The sequence below is a fragment of the Epargyreus clarus genome, unplaced genomic scaffold (genome assembly GCF_041222505.1).
Source record: "Epargyreus clarus isolate Ecla_fem2 unplaced genomic scaffold, WU_Ecla_fem_2.2 ptg000026l, whole genome shotgun sequence".
Taxonomy (NCBI): Eukaryota; Metazoa; Arthropoda; class Insecta; order Lepidoptera; family Hesperiidae; genus Epargyreus; species Epargyreus clarus.
Genome location: NW_027332233.1, coordinates 14,100,192 through 14,118,460, shown reverse-complemented (window position 1 = coordinate 14,118,460; position 18,269 = coordinate 14,100,192). Strand labels below are relative to the sequence as shown.

At 32.3% G+C, this 18,269-nt stretch overlaps 1 protein-coding gene across 1 annotated transcript in view; it reads left to right on the top strand.

The window, feature by feature from the left end:
• Positions 1–4,005: 4,005 nt before the first annotated feature.
• NOS1 (nitric oxide synthase 1) overlaps positions 4,006–18,269 on the top strand; it is a 50,725-nt gene continuing 36,461 nt past the window's right edge. Inside the window, exon 1 of the mRNA XM_073088340.1 lies at positions 4,006–4,455. Within this exon, the coding sequence (XP_072944441.1) occupies positions 4,207–4,455 (249 nt within the window). The 5' untranslated portion in view covers positions 4,006–4,206. The remainder of the gene's footprint in view (positions 4,456–18,269) is intronic.

The following is an 18,269-nucleotide window of genomic DNA, read 5'->3' as shown; positions in this document are numbered from 1 at the left end:
AGGATATAATTTTATAATCATTTATTTGTCAGAAAGGTATAAAAAATTGGTTCAGTAAAGACATAGGCTCTGTATAATAAGTTCCTATAAATAAAACATTTGTGAAAGGCCCGAGTCAGTACTAGGAAGTCGTGTAGTTCTCTACACTGCGTAGTACAGTTATTTTAACATAAGGCGGATTCGTACAATTTCAAAAATTTAAAGACGACACACTACAGGGAATCAAAAATATTATACAGGTTTTTGTTTATATTAATTACGCTACTTAAACTCGTATCTCGAAAATACGTACGTACGTAATATTCTGCGTTGTTGTTGCTTTGAATACATAAGAATGGCGACTACATAAGCACCCAGACCCAGAAATCTGTACGCGTATTCAACATGACCAAAACCGGAACTCTCTCAACACCGTTACGGTGACCGCTGCCCTACGCGGATGTCAAAGTCGTTATACATATAGATCGTTGTACAAAAACTATGAAAGTACGAAACCAAGGATATTCATTTTGTATAGGCCTGAGGAGGCGCTTACAAATTGTCAGTTACATTTTCTTTCTTATACTATTACGGAATTGGAACACAACCTCCCGAACTTAATAATACAAGTATTAGACTTAATTAACAAAAGTCACTAAAAGTACTTAGGCCCGACCACGTCTTTGTAACGGAAATTTAGGTATATCTTCCATAATCCTCCATAATTTTCAACCAAACAGCGGAAAACCAGGCAAAAAATTGGTTGAAGTGGCACCAATGAAGAAATCTGGCAGAAGACTTTCCTACTTTTAAGTTTGGAAGGGAATTTACTAAGGACAAAATAGCAGATGCAGTACAAAATCAAAAGTATATTCATAAATAAGGTTTTCCCGTACTTATCTGTATAACCACTAAAGGGCAAACATTTCTTGTTATTACCTGATTCATGGATTCATATGACTCAATATAATGTCGTTCGTATCAGTTCGGCCACTTATAGTAAATTGCTATTTTATGCGAATAGATACCACTGTTTAACTAGATAAGAGTTACATGGCGCCTATTACCATTAATATATTCATTACTAGTTTTTGCCCGCGGCTTCGCCCGCGTTTAAAAGAAAATAATATAACATACTAACATACATAAAACTGTAAATTCGTACCTTCAACTTTGCTAAAGATCATCACTTGATCAAATGCATAGTTTATGATTCAATCCTTACTAATATCGATTAAAATAATCGATGTTTTGGGTCCAAAAGATCGATTCTCCGATTAATCGATCTTAGATCGCCATCCCTAGTTCCCGTGGGATTTCCGGGATAAAAACTATCCTATGTCCTTTCTCGGGTCTCAGACTATCTTTGTACAAAATTTCATTAAAATCGGTTCAGTGGTTTAGGCGTGAAGAAGAGACAATCAGACAGACAGACAGACAGACAGAGTTACTTTTTGATTTATAATATTAGTAAGGATAGTAATTCTATAGATTGATATTATTGTCTATTCATAAATTTCAATGCATATACATTATACATATTTATATTTCTGTCTGAAACAAAATCATTTCGTTTAATTTAAAGTATCAAATACATTACAGTACTTTCCAAAATTGTGGAAAGGCGATTAAAAGTTAATCACAAAATAAAGTTTATCGCTGTATAGAGGTCGAAATAAAAATAAATATAACTAAAATAAATACTTATATCTACAATAGAGTTATGCTTGAAAAAGTTTATATTAAATCCTTCAATATAATAGACTCAACTCAAGTATCACGTTATAAAATAACCGTGTAATAGGTAAAAGTTTAAATAAATAGGTTTTCGGTAAACATTTAACTCTTATATTTTATTTACAATGGATAATGGTTACAATTTTATTACTAATATCATTCCATTAAAAAGTTTTATATTCTGAGAATGAAATAGCAAACGAGCGAGCAATCGATGGTAACTGGTTCTGCCTTTCATATATATTTGTTATCTATTCCAATTAGGACTGGAGTTCTACTACTTGCCTGTCAAATTCGTTGTTATCTTGAGGACTAATTTGGAATGATTTGTGTATTACCACACCCTTTAAACCTGCACACAACAGTAACTGACATTGCGGTGGTGCTAAACCAGTCGAACCACAAAGGGTTTTTCGAAAGAATTCTACCTTTTTACCTTGAAGTATAATATGAAGGTGGAATTTCGACCTTACAAAATATTTCCCAATCTCAATTCCCATCTACTAATCAAATGATATGAGTCTGTTTTTTATAATATCCGCTAATCAGAAGTCTTAATATGTATTAAAGTGACGTTTTATTATCTTGTTTCTTTGCATCAAAATACTTGTATTCTGGTTTTTCGTTTACACATAATAGGTACAAACTGTATTATCTTAGACAAGAAGGAAGCATACAGTTTTATTAAGTTATGTTCTATGTAAATATGTAATATTTATTGTGTAAACAGTATCTATTTAAATGCGAAGTAAAATAATTATCCTGTGTCCTTCAGCTTCTTTGAATAATATGTAGGTCTAGAGTCTGTAATAATACTTATTTAGGTCTAATATGTAGGTTTATAGCCTTAACCTGTGCTATTAATAGTATTTTCCTGAATAAATTTCTCGTTATATTTATAACATTATGTAAATCATACCCGTCTCATCCACAGGGCTCCGAGTTCGATGCCCGGTCAGATAAACATCTAATACATTTATGTTTGGGTATAAGATTGTATGTACGTCCTTGGAAGGAACCACACTAATTATAATATTAAAATTAAACATCTTATCACAATAATGATTCTTATCCAGTATATCTATGAAATAAATAAATAGATTCTACATTTTTACATCTTAAATAGTAAATAGATAACTAATTCGAGGTATTTGAGCTTGACTCTTATGAGGCTCTACCAATGAACCTCCACTATTTGAAGTACATTTTTATAGTTTGAGAGTACCTACCAATTTTATTTTCAAGCACTGCGCTTTCTCGCTACATAATTTTTGACAATATACGATATACATATTGTGTTCATATAATTTTTAACTTTATTTAGTTCCATGTGAACTATATCAATATGTATCAATCGGAACAAAACACTATTTATGTTTCGAATGACATCTTTATCAAGAAATCCATATTAATGAATTTACGAGAAATACAAGCCTACATCCTACGGAGAGTGATCTATGACGCAAGTATTTAATTTTTATAGAAATAAATCTTACAAAGTTACATAATTACAGACTGTAATCATATAAATTGTTCTTTTTCTAGTATTTTTGCGATTTTATCAGAAAACTATTAAGATTTTCCATAGCATTATAACAATTTAACGTGGAAATAGATGTCTTAGCACGATGAAACATCATAATTTGTGATTGTTAGCACGTGAATACATATTCCCAGAAGTTTAATTTTGATATTGCTGTGAAAAATAACGTGTGAAGTATTTGAAGTTAATGGTATATGCGCTAAATACTTACGGCTGAAGTGGGTCATATTGATACAATTAAATGGGTAGTAGTGTTATTTCTTGTTGGTCTATAGTCGAATTCGAGACCTTTTATTATTAAAATTATCACTTACTATAAAAGCTAGTAATTACTAGTTTATAATTATAAAGGACTGACTCCTCATGATTCGACTGTGGCGGTCCAACCGCGTCACCTGTTTTATAAGTTTTGTTTTATAATACCGTCGTAAGTATACTCTATGTAGGTTTGAAGAATGCGTTAAGACTGTTTTGAGGCTTTTAAATTTGATTATATTTCTATCCTTAGGGTTGCTAACTGATGGCAATGACCGGCAGTGACCCCTTAGTCAGATTACATTTCTTACTACCGCAGTTTCAAAATAAGGCAAGTGATACGAGCCCTTTACTGTATATAAAGGCCGGGCAGGGCGCAGTGACAAACGCGGGAGTCTACCATTACCCACAAGGTTGAGGTTTTTTGACGCGATGCGTGACGTGTACTTGTTGATTCTTTTTTGCGTATACTGGTTAGCAATCTTTATAACCGCTTACCGGTTGCCGAGACAACCGCGTGCTCACTTCAGTTCGCATTCGGAGCTACTCGCTTAAACATATATATTATGTTGCCGCGGACACGCCAACTGCGCGCGTAAACAAAATACTTTAAACCTTTAAACATAAATGACATAGTTTTATAAATATTGCTTAAAAAAGACTCGATAGAATCGGAGATCGATTTCGGGAAAATGGACGCGGATTACGGTACCACCGAGACTGATTTCAGAAAATTGGACGTTTTAGGGAAACTCGAACAATATAATGGGATATCGTCCTGTCCCTTTAGTGGCGCGAGTGACTTCAAAGTTAATGGCCAGAAGACAGTGAAAACCAACTTGCGTCTCAAAGTCCCGCAGCCGCTGAAACTGAAAAACCACTTGGTGTCGGAAGAAAATGTCGACACCCTTCAGTCACACCTCGATGAAGTAACGAGCTATGTGAGTATTCACCGTTTTTTTTGTTTTTTTTTTAATTCGTCTGCAATATTTATTTTATTTAATTTTCCGACCGTAATATATATTTTATGTTAACGACCACAATTTTATAAAACAAAACTATATTACTATTTATTCACGTGAATTTGTCAAATCATAAAAAAACACTTAAGATAAGACAACACGGTAGTTAACGACGCTTATTTTTAGGAATGACAACTAGTTTTCTTTAAAGTCGTTAACAATAATGCGTAAATTATATTTTTGAACATAAAGTCCACTGATATTTAGAAATAGAGAAAGATATAAGATAAAAAACTGTGAATAAGACATAATTTTAATCTTACGAAATCGCAATGTCTGTGAGAATAAAAATGCTATCGTATGCACATTGCGAATCTTAACAATGAAACAAAGCTACCACATAAGGAAATATACTGAGAGGTACAAATATTTGTTGGTAATAACTGAATACTTACCTGAAGGTATTGTATAAGTAAATAAAAGTGATGTTAACAGCCCTTCTTGATACGTATCCGATTTAATATCCTCCTTTTGATAGAAAACATGCAACAGGTTGGTATAAAACTCCGACGCTGTCCAGTAAATTTTCTTTTAAACGAGCCAATGCCATTAAATCTGTATAACAGAGGTTTAATGACACTTTTCTTTCGTGTTTCGTTACCGTTTTATCTCTAGTCAATTGCAAAAACGTTTTACGATGTTTGAATGAATCTACATAGAAACGTGCAACCCTTGTCATATCGCGGATCTTATCAATGGTTAGAAAGCTTGAGAGCTATAAATAGAAGGTAATAGTGTTTATTTTTAGTATATTTCACCTATATTTTCTAACAGCACAATCATTATGGTATAGTACCATAATTGTACCATAATTATACCAAAAAATACCATTAAGGTACTCAGGGTACAAATCAAATCAAATCAATCAATCAAATCAAATTTATTGTGGAACATGGGTACATGGTGCATGGTACAAACATATTTTGAGTCCTACATATTCCCGCCACAGGTGGGCATACAATAATTGTGCAATAAGATATAAGTAGCAAATCATTAAAAAAATATTAATTACAACAATAGAAATATAATAATTATTATTAGTCATTTGAATTAAATTATAATGGAAAAATAATTAATATTGGATAACAATGTTTATTATATAGATTTGTCATTTAAAAAGTCATTTAGTGAGTAATAACACTTGTCAATTAAAAAATTATATAATTTCCGCTTAAATAGTTCAATTTCAATAGTGGAACGGATCGTTGCGGGTAACTTATTATATATAATTGGGGCTTTGACGAATATACATTGTTTATATAAGTGTGTTTTGGATGCTAATATACATAAGTTAGCTGCTCTACGTGCTCGAGTCTTAAACTCAAATAGGTGAATGTTAAGGTACACAAATATACTGCACTCTAATATATAGAGACATGGCATTGGTAGGATTTTAAGATGTGTAAAATAAGGTTTGCATGACTCCCATGGTTTTAAGTTGCACATCAACCTGATACAGCGTTTCTGTGCTTTAAATGCAATCTATTGAATTACCCCAAAATATGATACCATATCTAAGTGTTGAGGCGACACAACCATGATATGCAGTCAGAACGGTTTTTTGAGGAACTGTTTTTCTCAACATACGAAGTGCATACGATAATTTATTCATTTTTTTGCATACAAAATCTATATGAGTTTTCCATTTTACGTTAGAATCTAAGTATAGGCCCAAGAACTTTGTGGTTTCTGTTTCCACTATTTTGTGTCCTAAATAGTTAATGTTAAGATTCTGTGCAAAATTTTTTTGTTGTCTAAAGTTCATTATTTTAGTTTTTTCTAAATTTATTTTAAGATTATTTGATTCGAGCCATTCAATTAGACATACCAAGGATGCGTTTATGTCACTTTCTAAATTATTTATGTTTTCATTGAAAAATAATATGGTACTATCGTCTGCGAACAAAGTCAGTGGATATTTGATTACTTGGGGTAGAGGATTAATATAAATGATAAAATGAATGAACTACAAAAAAATACTACCCTGCGACTTAGTAATAATTTAATTAATTCGCTTATACCCATAATAAAACCATTTAAAAACTTTACATGACTAGGCTTAAAGCGTATCAGCTAATAATTACTTTAACAAAGTTTTCTGTTCATAAGGATTATGAGCTGGTAATCTTTAAACGACCAAGATATATAATGGTAAAGTCGTGCTAAACATGGGTTTCAGAATAATAAGGTCATATCACTCAGTGTGGTAAACAAACTCCTTTGAAAACCTTATAGAAAACTCTCAAATGCACAATATTATTCCTAACGATGTTATTTTCACGATTAAAACACGTGAAAATTAATATCAAATGCACATGACTTACAGAGTGGGAGGCCGGCATTCACACCTCTAGACCATTACTGCGTGAAGATAACAATAAATCTTCGTAACAAAAAACAAACTTTACGTGTTTACACGGAGTTGGTATCATTTAAAATTCATTGAGTAGCAGATCATTGGCAAAATCCACAGTTCATCAATATTGAATAATGGAGTTTGTTAACTAATTTCAACTTATAGATTGCGCGTTTTCGAACTCAGACAGCATGTTGTCTGCAACGCAATGATAACGTCTCCGATCAACAACCAAGTTTGATTGCTTTGTCAACTAGCAATAATAATGATTATCTTATAAGGGCCGTCATATAGAAGTAGCAAACGAGTATGCAGACCTGATGGTATGTGGCCACTGCCATCCATACGCATCTCTAATCAATCCTAGATAGGACTGTACTCGTAGTTCTACCTGAGATCGCTCACAGATGCGTTACACTAAACATACGATAAACAACATACGATCTCCTGTTTACTTCCTGAAGACTAAATAGGAAAACGTATGTTTTCCTTATGACCCTTTAAACTAGAAAGCAACAGCGTTAAAAACTACTGCTATTTGTCAGAAACAAGTATGACAGGATTAATTTCGAAATCCAACTATGAAAAAAAATACTACTTTTTCGACGTCATCTTATAATTATTATTCTTGCTGCGGTTTATATAATTATAGATTATTAGGGAAAATCCATATTTATTAAATTTATTAATGGGTTAGTAATCAAGTAATTCCATTGATTGCGGTTTTCGAAACGGCGTTTATCGCGTCGACTCGATAACGTCTACCGATCAACAACTAAGTTTGATTATTTTGTCAACTAGTGCCACTAACTAGTATCATAGCACTATCGGTACTTACTTTTAGTTATAATTAGCAATATAATGTCAGCGGTTTATCATAATCAAGTTAGTTAATGGATAGTTCTATAGACTGTGGTTTTCGAATCCAGACGGCGTGTTCCACGCCGACGCTAAGATAACGTCGTACCGATCAACAACTAAGTTTGATTACTTTGTCAACTAGTGCCAATAACTAGTATCTTACAACTATTGGTACTTTTAGTTATAATTAGCAATATAATGTCAGCGGTTTATCATAATAAAGTGAGTTACCGGATAGTTCTATAGACTGTGGTTTTAGAATCCAGACGGCGTGTTCCGCGCCGACGCTAAGATAACGTCTAACCAATCCACAACTAACTTTGATTGCTTTGTCAACTAGTGCCAATAACGAGTATCTTAGAACTACTGATGTTTATATTGTTATAATTATTGAAAATATTATATCACTGCGGCGTATGTAAATGCAAGTCTTGTGTAATTTAATAGTGAAGGTAGTTATCGAACAGATCTATTGATTCTGGATTTTGAATGGAGACGGTGTCGTCCGTGCGGACGATTAGATAATGTCTAACCAATCAACAACTAAGTTTGATTACTTTGTCAACTAGTGCCTATAATTATCCTCTAAGATGACCATTGCTGTCATTTTCTTATTAAGTAAAGTCCAAGATCTTGAACTTCTTGGACTTTATACGTGTATAATAGAAATAGCAAATATGTGATAATTACACCTGATATGATCAACGTGCATATCTACAAATAGTTAAAAATACTATTATACATATTTATATTTATTATCTGTAAGTCTTTGAGAACGAATGTTTTTTTGTTTAAAAATAGCAACAGACATGTAATCTTATTTTCTCGTAATTTTAAGTGGTGATTGCAATACAAGACAATTAAAAGACAACTGAAGTTTATCTGAGGTCAAACAATGGACCCCTCTTATTAACTACCACGCTTCTCTTACTTTACTGAACTTATATACCTGCTATAAGGCACGACGATGGTGCTGTCGCAGTTGAACCACGATTCACGAAGTATTCTACCTAATTTAAAGTAATAATATAATACCTGCATGTTCTATACTTTTAATGATAATTTATTCTATATCGAGAAAGTTACTCGGCTCTCGTATTCGTCGTTAGAAAAGTTGGCTCAAACGTTAACGTCAAACGATAGCGTCAATGTAATCAAGTTACTTCGATAAGTTTGAGACCAGTAAATTATAATAGACTCGTACAAATAACTTATATAGTCTTACTCGCATTATTAACTAAAACAAATCGCAAAGATGGTTTTATTATAAAGTTAACATATCGGCTGGAAACCTTTTTACACTGGGCTGCCGCGTATATATTTTTTTTGTCTGGGACCTCCCTGGAGTATAATTTGACACCTTACTTCAAGGCGAATTGACGGATTAGTTTGCGGAACGCCTTATTATTCCACAAAGTTTGTTAAGTGTTAGTGGCCAACCCGTGTCAGATTTTTAAACCATACTCAAAGCTTTTGAAATGATTTAACGATTGCTACCTGAGATCAATTAGGACAGGACGCCTAATGCTCCAAAATACAAAAGCGCGCATGAAATTTAGCCATTATCGGCCACGCTGACACCTAGTTGCGCTGTTGGCACTAGATTACAATTAATACTGGCCACAGGATTATACGCACCTCCAACCAATTATTGTCCCACTGCTGTGCGCGGGTCTGGTTTCAAAGTGATAGAGGTTACGCCTTAGTCCATCGCGCTGGCCAAGCGCGAGTTGGTAAACACTTCTTTGAGTTTTTTTTAATAATTCTAAGCCGTGTAAGTTTCTTCGCGATTTTTTTCCTTTTTTCATAATAACAAATGATAATTAATTTTATAATACGCTAATAAATTTGAAAAAATCAGAGATGTGCGTGTTTGGGATTCGAACCTCAGACCCCTCAGACTGAGACTGACAAGTTTCAACCACTAGGTTATCACTGCTGCACTAAGTGCACTTCTATATTGTTTAATTAATAAATCTAACCGCATTTAAACATGTAAGCCGGCATGGTCGATTCATTTCTGTTGCAACGAAAAAACCCGCAATTAATTAATAGAATTGGAAAACCATAAAATTTTATTAAAAAGTAAGCAATTAACTATCACTTAAACTTGTATATTTATGGTTCTTATCAACACGATTCCTCTTTTTGTCGGATTGCTTGGTTTCTTGCGTACAAAACTGTTTCTTTTAGCTCGTGGCGCAAAAAATATTTAATGATGCATTGTTTGTTGCAATTCGATCATGACCGATACTTCTTATACATCATAAAAATCAAGAATAGCTTTTTAATAGAAGATTAAACAAACGGGTTCCGTTTTGAAACGAGTTGCTAATTATAAGTTATGTGGTGAATAAGGAATGAGTTTCCGTATGTGGTATGATGAGAGCGATATAGTGACTTTATGTGCGGTGTGAAAATGGTAATACCTACATAGCATCTATCGTAAAATAGTTTAAGTAGAGGTACGTAAAATAGTTGTTTATACTGTCTTTGAGCATTATTATAAACTTCTGTATACGGACTTTTACGTTGGATCAACGATTTGAATTTCGGGAACATTTATTTTTCAAAGTTATGTTACGCGTTTGCTCTGTGTGGTTCTTATGAAGGCGGCAATAATTCTCAAAGTCACTTTTATTAAAATTGATTAAAATCCAGACATTTCTTTGAAGGTAGCAAAAACCCAAAAACAAAGTTCTCGATTTGGAGACTTGAATTTTAATATCTACATGAAAAGGAGCGAAATATTCAGCTTGTCTCAAGTAAAGGAAATCGACTCTATGTCACTAGACAGACGGACGGACAGACAGACAAAGACTTAAGCGTTTCTGTTTTCCCAAAACACGGGACTATTGTCAATGAAAAATCGTCGATATATTTTTAATTTATGACCTGTCCCTTATCCATTAGTTATCCAGCGGTCATATTCGAATTTAAATATGACAACACAGTTGAGAATCTATAAAAACTCCATGCATCCGGTATGTAATTATAAAAAATAGGTTACGTGTCTATTGTTATGCCATGATAACTATGGGAGTAGGTGTTGTCGCTCGTAATTTTTTATACCTACAGTTGATTTACCGACAGTGCTAGTTAGTACAATGAAACAATAAAAATTTAATTTGATTAGAATCCATTTATAATAATTATATTCATTTTTCTTGATATTTTCATTGTTATCTTGACAAAACTATTTAATACTAATTATTTTATATTAATAGAGTTTTTAATTTACAATCTTCTATAACTTTCAGGAGCTGAGTTATGATCGAATAGTGATGGTTTTAACAAGATTTTATTAAACTTATTTTATAAATTATGCTATTAAATTTGACCCATTTTCCGAAATTTTATTGAGCTGAAGTGTAGCGTATAACGTATGGTTTAGACGATAATGCATGATAAGGTAAGTGCTGCAATTTTACGTCCAATATGGCGCCCTAAGATGGTGGACCAGTTTTTTATACATTATGGGTATAAAACATAAATTAGTAAAGACTACTCACTCCTAACAAAAAAATGTAACCAGTTTTTAGAAATGAAATAGTCACTGTCATCTATTTACGTGTTTAAAAAATATGAAAAAAAATGTAGTTTTTAGATCATTTACGAATGAAATGATATTTCTCCGCACTTTTTCATCGATTTCGTGTCTTAACTGCGCATGTCGGTGTTGTTCCGCGTAAATTACGCCATGACAGCCATTAAATGGCTGACAGAAATGTCAGCTGTTTAAGCCATTTGGCTTTCTTCAATTACAAGGCGGTGAGATATCTATAATTAACTATGGTATAAAATGAATGGGTCTTCAAAGAGGATGTGAAACTAAATTAGAAGTCTAGATTGCTATTCAGTTTCTGGGTATTTGCGTTTCGTCTGTGGGGCAGAGGCACGGAAAATCGAGGAGTCGAGCCTTGAGAGGCTAATAACATTAAATTAAAAATTTATATCATATGATCGTACAGGTGCCGTTGTACAATACGATACATTGGTACCTACTTCGATTTAATTTCTTTACAAAATCGTAGGTTAAACGAAACCACACTCATAATAGCTGTTATACCGAGATATGGTACGATAATGTCCAACGGTTTGATCGTCATTCATACTCAACAAAAGATCGAAACAGGAAATCGACTTGAGACCGAGCGCTTACAGAGTTAAATTGTACACTATAACTAACGGCCTGTTTCATCATAATTTTATATAACGTTGTCGATAAACTGCGTGATTTATAATTATTATAAAATAGGATATCATTGCTAAAAACATCATAGTCTATGGTTTAATAATACATAAATTATTCGTCGACACTGAAGTTAACTTGATATTTACATGTAGAAAATACATCTATAGAATAATAAATCAAAATTGTAGTTCTGCTGCAAAAACGGTATTTAAATTGCGAGATCTGACCCGCTACATCTGAACTACGCAGGACTCTACCAACTTTAAAATGTAGAAACCATTACTCGTGTGGTAAAGTTATCGTTAATAGAGTATTGGAAACATAAAATTATTACACATATCATTTGGACGTATTTAATTTTGGTAAAATATAATGTATAAAGAATACAAATTGCGTAAACAGAACATATTTTAAATTAGTACGATCAGTAAAGTTATCAATGTAAGTATCGAGTAATGGATTTATGATTAATGAGTGAAGGTTAAGTTTAAATAGTTACGTCAAGTAATGCAAGAGTTCAAGGTTATTGTTTGGTAAAAACTCAATTAAAAGATCATTATAACGATAACTAAACTTTTTTAGAGGCACATATAGTCAGTTATTTGGTACTCCTACCGATCGTATCAATCATTCTTTATGTGGGGAAATCCATAATGAATACCTTTCAATCACAGGGATGACAGAGGATATGCCGGATCCCTGCGTTTTAAAGCTCCACAGTTATCTTCTCTATGCCTAATGACGAGGCCTAGGCATGCTTTCACATTTTACCGCTGTTAATGCAATCCTAACCTAAGCTAACCTAACCTTTACTTTTAATTCAATTTGATTTGACCTTTGATCGCTCTATATGGCTTTGAAACTCTCGAAATTTTTTAGCATTTTCGTAGAATTACTACAAAATAAGCCATGACCGTGACTGACGTTAGTATTGGATTCTGGGAGTAAACATGTTGAGGTGTGTGGCAGTTCGTTTCAATTTGTTCGTCCATACGTCCGTAGATTATTCACTATATTACCGACGTCCATCAACCGCGCAAACATTCCGTGGTTTATTTATACTCGAATCAAACACAGTTTTGGCGGAATATGTTATGACTATTAGTTAATTATAATTGTTGTGTCTGTGTATAGCGCGTTTTACGAAATGCGTAACGCAATGCGATTAGATGCAATACAATTCAATACGCTGTAACATCGTGCCATGTAATGTAATGCAATTTAATATAATACAATAAACACTGCAATACACAGCATACATGGCAACGTAATACAATGCATACATAATTATAACTATAAAGGGAATCATACTGCACGAATTGAATTAAATTATTTAAAAATAATAATAATTGATTATAAGAAATTGATTCTTATGGATAGGATTTTAAAATATAACTTAACCTATTTTTACCAGTCACGAATTAAAAGTCGCGGTATTCTTTTAGTGCGTACGATTGTTATTTCAATTTTATTTTCCACCAAACAAATGGAGCTGGTGGGAGTAGCTTTTTCAGAAATTTCAGTATTCCGTTTTCATAAGTTATCTTAATAAACCATGAATCAACGTGTAATTTTCATGACATATTTTTCACGCCCGCGCTTTTACTCATCGGAAATTGTAATGTGTGGAATGAAGGATGCCATTCATAATTAAATTTAATATATAATGTATTTATAATATATTGTATACACTGCTGCCCGTGGCTCTTGTCGTATTCACCTACAGACCTGTATTTGAATTATACCTATTCACCCGTGTGAAATGTGCATGACTTGCAAGTTCTAAAATAAAAAAAAAAAAAAAAAAAAAAAAAAAAAAAAATCAAAAAAATTTATTTACTTCTCTACAATGTTTTCCTTATATATAAAGTTATTGGAGCCCACCTGATAAGCAATGTTACTTACTTGTGTTAGGTGAGCCCCGCTCTTCCAACATTGCACATAGAAAAACATTGGATACAATAAATATTTAAAGTATTACACAGTGTATGTGTGTGTGAGTTGTGTGTGTGTGTGTGTGTGTGTGTGTGTGTGTGCGTGTGTGCGTGTGTGTGTGTGTGTGTGTGTGTGTGTGTGTGTGTTATTTTATTTATTTATTTTTCCTATGTAATTGAACCTTGTATCAGATTTTCTACTTCCTCGTAAGTAAGGGTTTTTAACCAATTAGTAACAAGTTTACTGCATTCATATTTTGTTTTATCATGTATTTTTAGCCTATCATTAATTAAATTGTAAAGGAGAGATGATCTCTTGTCTAGTTGCATAAAATATATTATGATTGCGTCTTAACTTTCTATAAATTTATTTAATTAAATCATATAGGTAATCATTAGTGTATGAGGTGAAGTGAGTGTGACCTTGCATCATTTAATAAAATAACTTTAAAAATATTGGGGGCTGATATTCATATTAGTTTAAAATATTTGAAAAATTAAGGAAACAAATTAAATTGACAGGTTAATATATTTCTCTTTTAGGTAATGTTATTTTTAAATAAAAGTAAATTATTACATTTAATAAGGCGCAAATAAACTTTAAGAGATTAGAAAAACATAGGTAAACAAAAATATACAGGACAGGTTATCTACAATATCAGAAATAACAACGGGGGGCCGTGCGTTAGATCTTAGTTAAGCAGATATGTAAGCTTTGAATTTAGGTATTTGTTTTGAATCTGGTTGTGTACCTACTGGCTATTGTGTCTCTGTAACACCCATGCTGTGCTGCTGTTACGGTGCTATATATACATAATAATTAAGTCGTACCAAGAATTGTTATATACATTACAGACGTTTAAATTCGTATGTGCAATGTTATATAAAACGTAAAAACAAAATCTGAGATGAATATCTTCAATATTGTTCAGATAAGATTGCAAACGACTGTTCTATAGTTTAAGATTAACAGTATCTTTCACAGTGATTTTAAGCGCAGTCGATATAGAATCGTTATAAAATCTCTTTGTGTTAAACATACTTTAAAATAAAATAAAAATGTTTGATATGATAGAAAAGAGGCGATATTATCTGGTAAGAAAATATAACTTAATTTATTAACTTAACTATATTTATATAATTTTGGTAACCTCCATGTTTAGCTCCAATAATTTGGTGTGGCGAAAATACTCTAATAGTCCTAGACGTCCTAGGGCTACGTTGAGATATATGTCTTCAGAAACAGAATATAAAAAGATTGCAACCAACAAATTTCAGTTAATTCGACAAGTTTTTGTCACCGAATTTTATCACATACCTATTAACATTTAAATTTTATCTCCGTAAGTCCAATTTCGTTAACAACTTTTTATAAAATATCGCCGATTTAATTATGTCATTATAAAATATTATGGGCTGTTGAAACCAAACCGTATAATTATAAAATAACAGTGTTGTTCATTTAAGTGTTAATTTACTAGCTTCTTAGTCACGGCTAAACTATCTGCAATCCACAAACTGCAACTGACTCAAAACAAAAGTTAGTTAATGAGTTGCCAATCTTAACTCTTGCGCTCGACTAAGATTGAACTAACTTTAGTTTAGTTTTCCTTTAAACTAATGACTACTTCTTAGCGTCTTTGTGTTTAGTAATAAAACTAAAAATACTGGCGTGAAATATTTGCTGACGTGACGTTTTATTAAGGCTGGGTTTACATGGCATTGTACTGAATACTCTTGTTCACTTAAATATACCGCAGTATAATACGTCCAAGTTTTTATGATTTATATGACAAGTCCGGAGAGATTTCGATCAAACTTTTTGGTCTTGTTTCGTCACTGCCTATTCAATAAGATTTGTGTGATATAATTTAGTGTGAACCAAATATGAGAATGTTTGACTTAAATTACAAAGTTTTAAATTCTTTTTGAAGTAAGATTTCATTAAGGAAAATTGGTTAATGTATTTTTAGCTTACGGAAATGTCACGCACTGATCACAGAAGTTGTGTACCAACTGGATAGTTATTATTAAACTTAACTTGAAAAACAATAAATTTATTATCGCCTTTGTAAACATAGGTTATTAAAATACATTTCGAGAATGATTGAAATATATTGTATATTGACACATTTGGAAAACAGCTCCATCTAGTGACAACTTGATAGAGTTATATTATTTATATCAGCTGGTACTAACACTAATATGCGTGGAAAAATTGCCAATTCCTGATTGGAAGAATTGGAGACGTTATTCACTTTCACGGTGATCGGTATGGTAAAGATAATATACATGGTCTAAGATCCCGATACAAGACGACCTTCACCGAGCTGATTAATGGATGAAAAGTATTTTTAGTCGAATTAAATATGTTGATAATTATATTGCAAATGGGTTGTCTAAAAATAGTCAATATATAGGCTTCATACTTTCGATAAGTATGTAATTTTTCTATTAACCTGCATTGTTTAAGAATAAAAATTAATCATATTCTGAACTAAAACTTTTTTGACATATTTAATATAATTAATATAAAAAACGTTTCATCCATTGACCAGCTCAGTCAAGGTCGACTTATACTGGGATCCTCTACTAACAGGAATATATTTATTGAAAAACTTGCCTGATCGAAATACAATTGAAGTTCATTCTATCGTTTTAAAATTCGAATAGTTGACTTCTATTGACCTAAGCGTTGCACAGTATTCAAGCAAAACAAAATGACCTATCAATTATTTGACTACTGTCTACACTTTAGTCTACCTTCAATTGACTTGATTGACGTGATTGATTGACTGTCTACACTATAGTAGTTGTTGTTCTTAGCAGATACTCGTATGTACCTATAAGTCATAATTTTTAAGGAAAGGTCATGCTTCAGTAAACAGTTATTATCTTTTACAGAAAAATAGAAGCTTCTTATTTATCTTTACCTTATACTAAATTTACCTTAAACGAACAATTGTTGAAACCATCGGTTAATTGTTTATTTAATTTTGAATCTTATAACCCATTTGATCCGGTGTGATATTTTACACCACGATTGTGACACGACATTTCCATCCATATTAAGTATTTAATTGGAATTTCTTAATTCGATTTTATAATATCAAAGTGAGAAACATACATGAATAGTTAAATATTTAGATTAGTAAAACTGTTATCAATATGTCCCTTCCATAGGAATGTACAGTGCAAGTGCCGCTGACCCCTTCAATTGGCAACGATTGAACCATTGCGAAAGCATAAATTTCAAATAAATAGACGAGCCCAACTATTTAGAAAGCGTAATGTTATTACAAAAGAACAAACATACACACGTTGTACAGGATAATACTATGTTATGATAAACAGCAGTGATAGCCTAGTTGTTAAGAAACTCGGCCTCATGATAGAGGGGTCTGAGGTTCAAATCCCAGGCCTCTGATTTTTCAAAGTTATAGACGTACTAGAAAATAATTATCACTTGCTTAAACGGTGAAGGAAAACATCGTGACGAAACCTGCATACCTGAGAAATCTTTAAAAATCAAAGTTTTCGAAGACATGTGAGTACCAATTCGCAATTGGCCAATGCGGTGGACTATGGTCTAATCCGTCTCATGAGGAGACTCGTGACCAGCAGTGGCATAATAACGGGTTAATGATGACGATTACTATGTTATAGTAAATACTGGATAGTCATTTTAGTACCAAACAGGGGTACGATTCTACAATCAGCGACAATGAAATCTCTACCAGGTAAATTATATATTTTGCAAGGGTACAAATAAAATCATACATATATACTTTCTAAATTAGTAAATGACCTTTTAATAACACATTACTATACCAGAAGTCACAACACAGGTAGTTTAAGCCAAATGGACTGCCGCTGTTTGTGGTTTGTTGGCATACAAACTCTCATTAATATTTATAATATACAAACTACATCTAAGTCGTATACCTACTTCAGATCTTGTTTCAAGTGCGATAAGGTTTACTGTAACCATGCATTACATATTTACACGCTTGACAAATAATTTTAAATCAAAGCTTACAGAGGAATAAGCTAATGTTTGTAAAGGATTTTATGAATATTAACCATCTGGTAGATTATCGTAAAGTCATGAATTAATTGCATAGTTTTAACTAGTGACCTATACTTATACAATACTTATTGTTACTATTTTTTTTGTATTTCTTTGCTTTATGATGCCAAAGAGTTGAAAAAGGCAAACATAATGGTAAACATCTAATTTTAGCAATTAAAAAATATTCTATTCTATTCTATTATAATAGTTTTATCAGTCAATTACTTCTAAATTCTTCTATCTAATAGGACATCTGTGTACCAGTGTAATATCCCGGTTACTTGAATATAAGTATATCGTTATAGCGTTTAACTA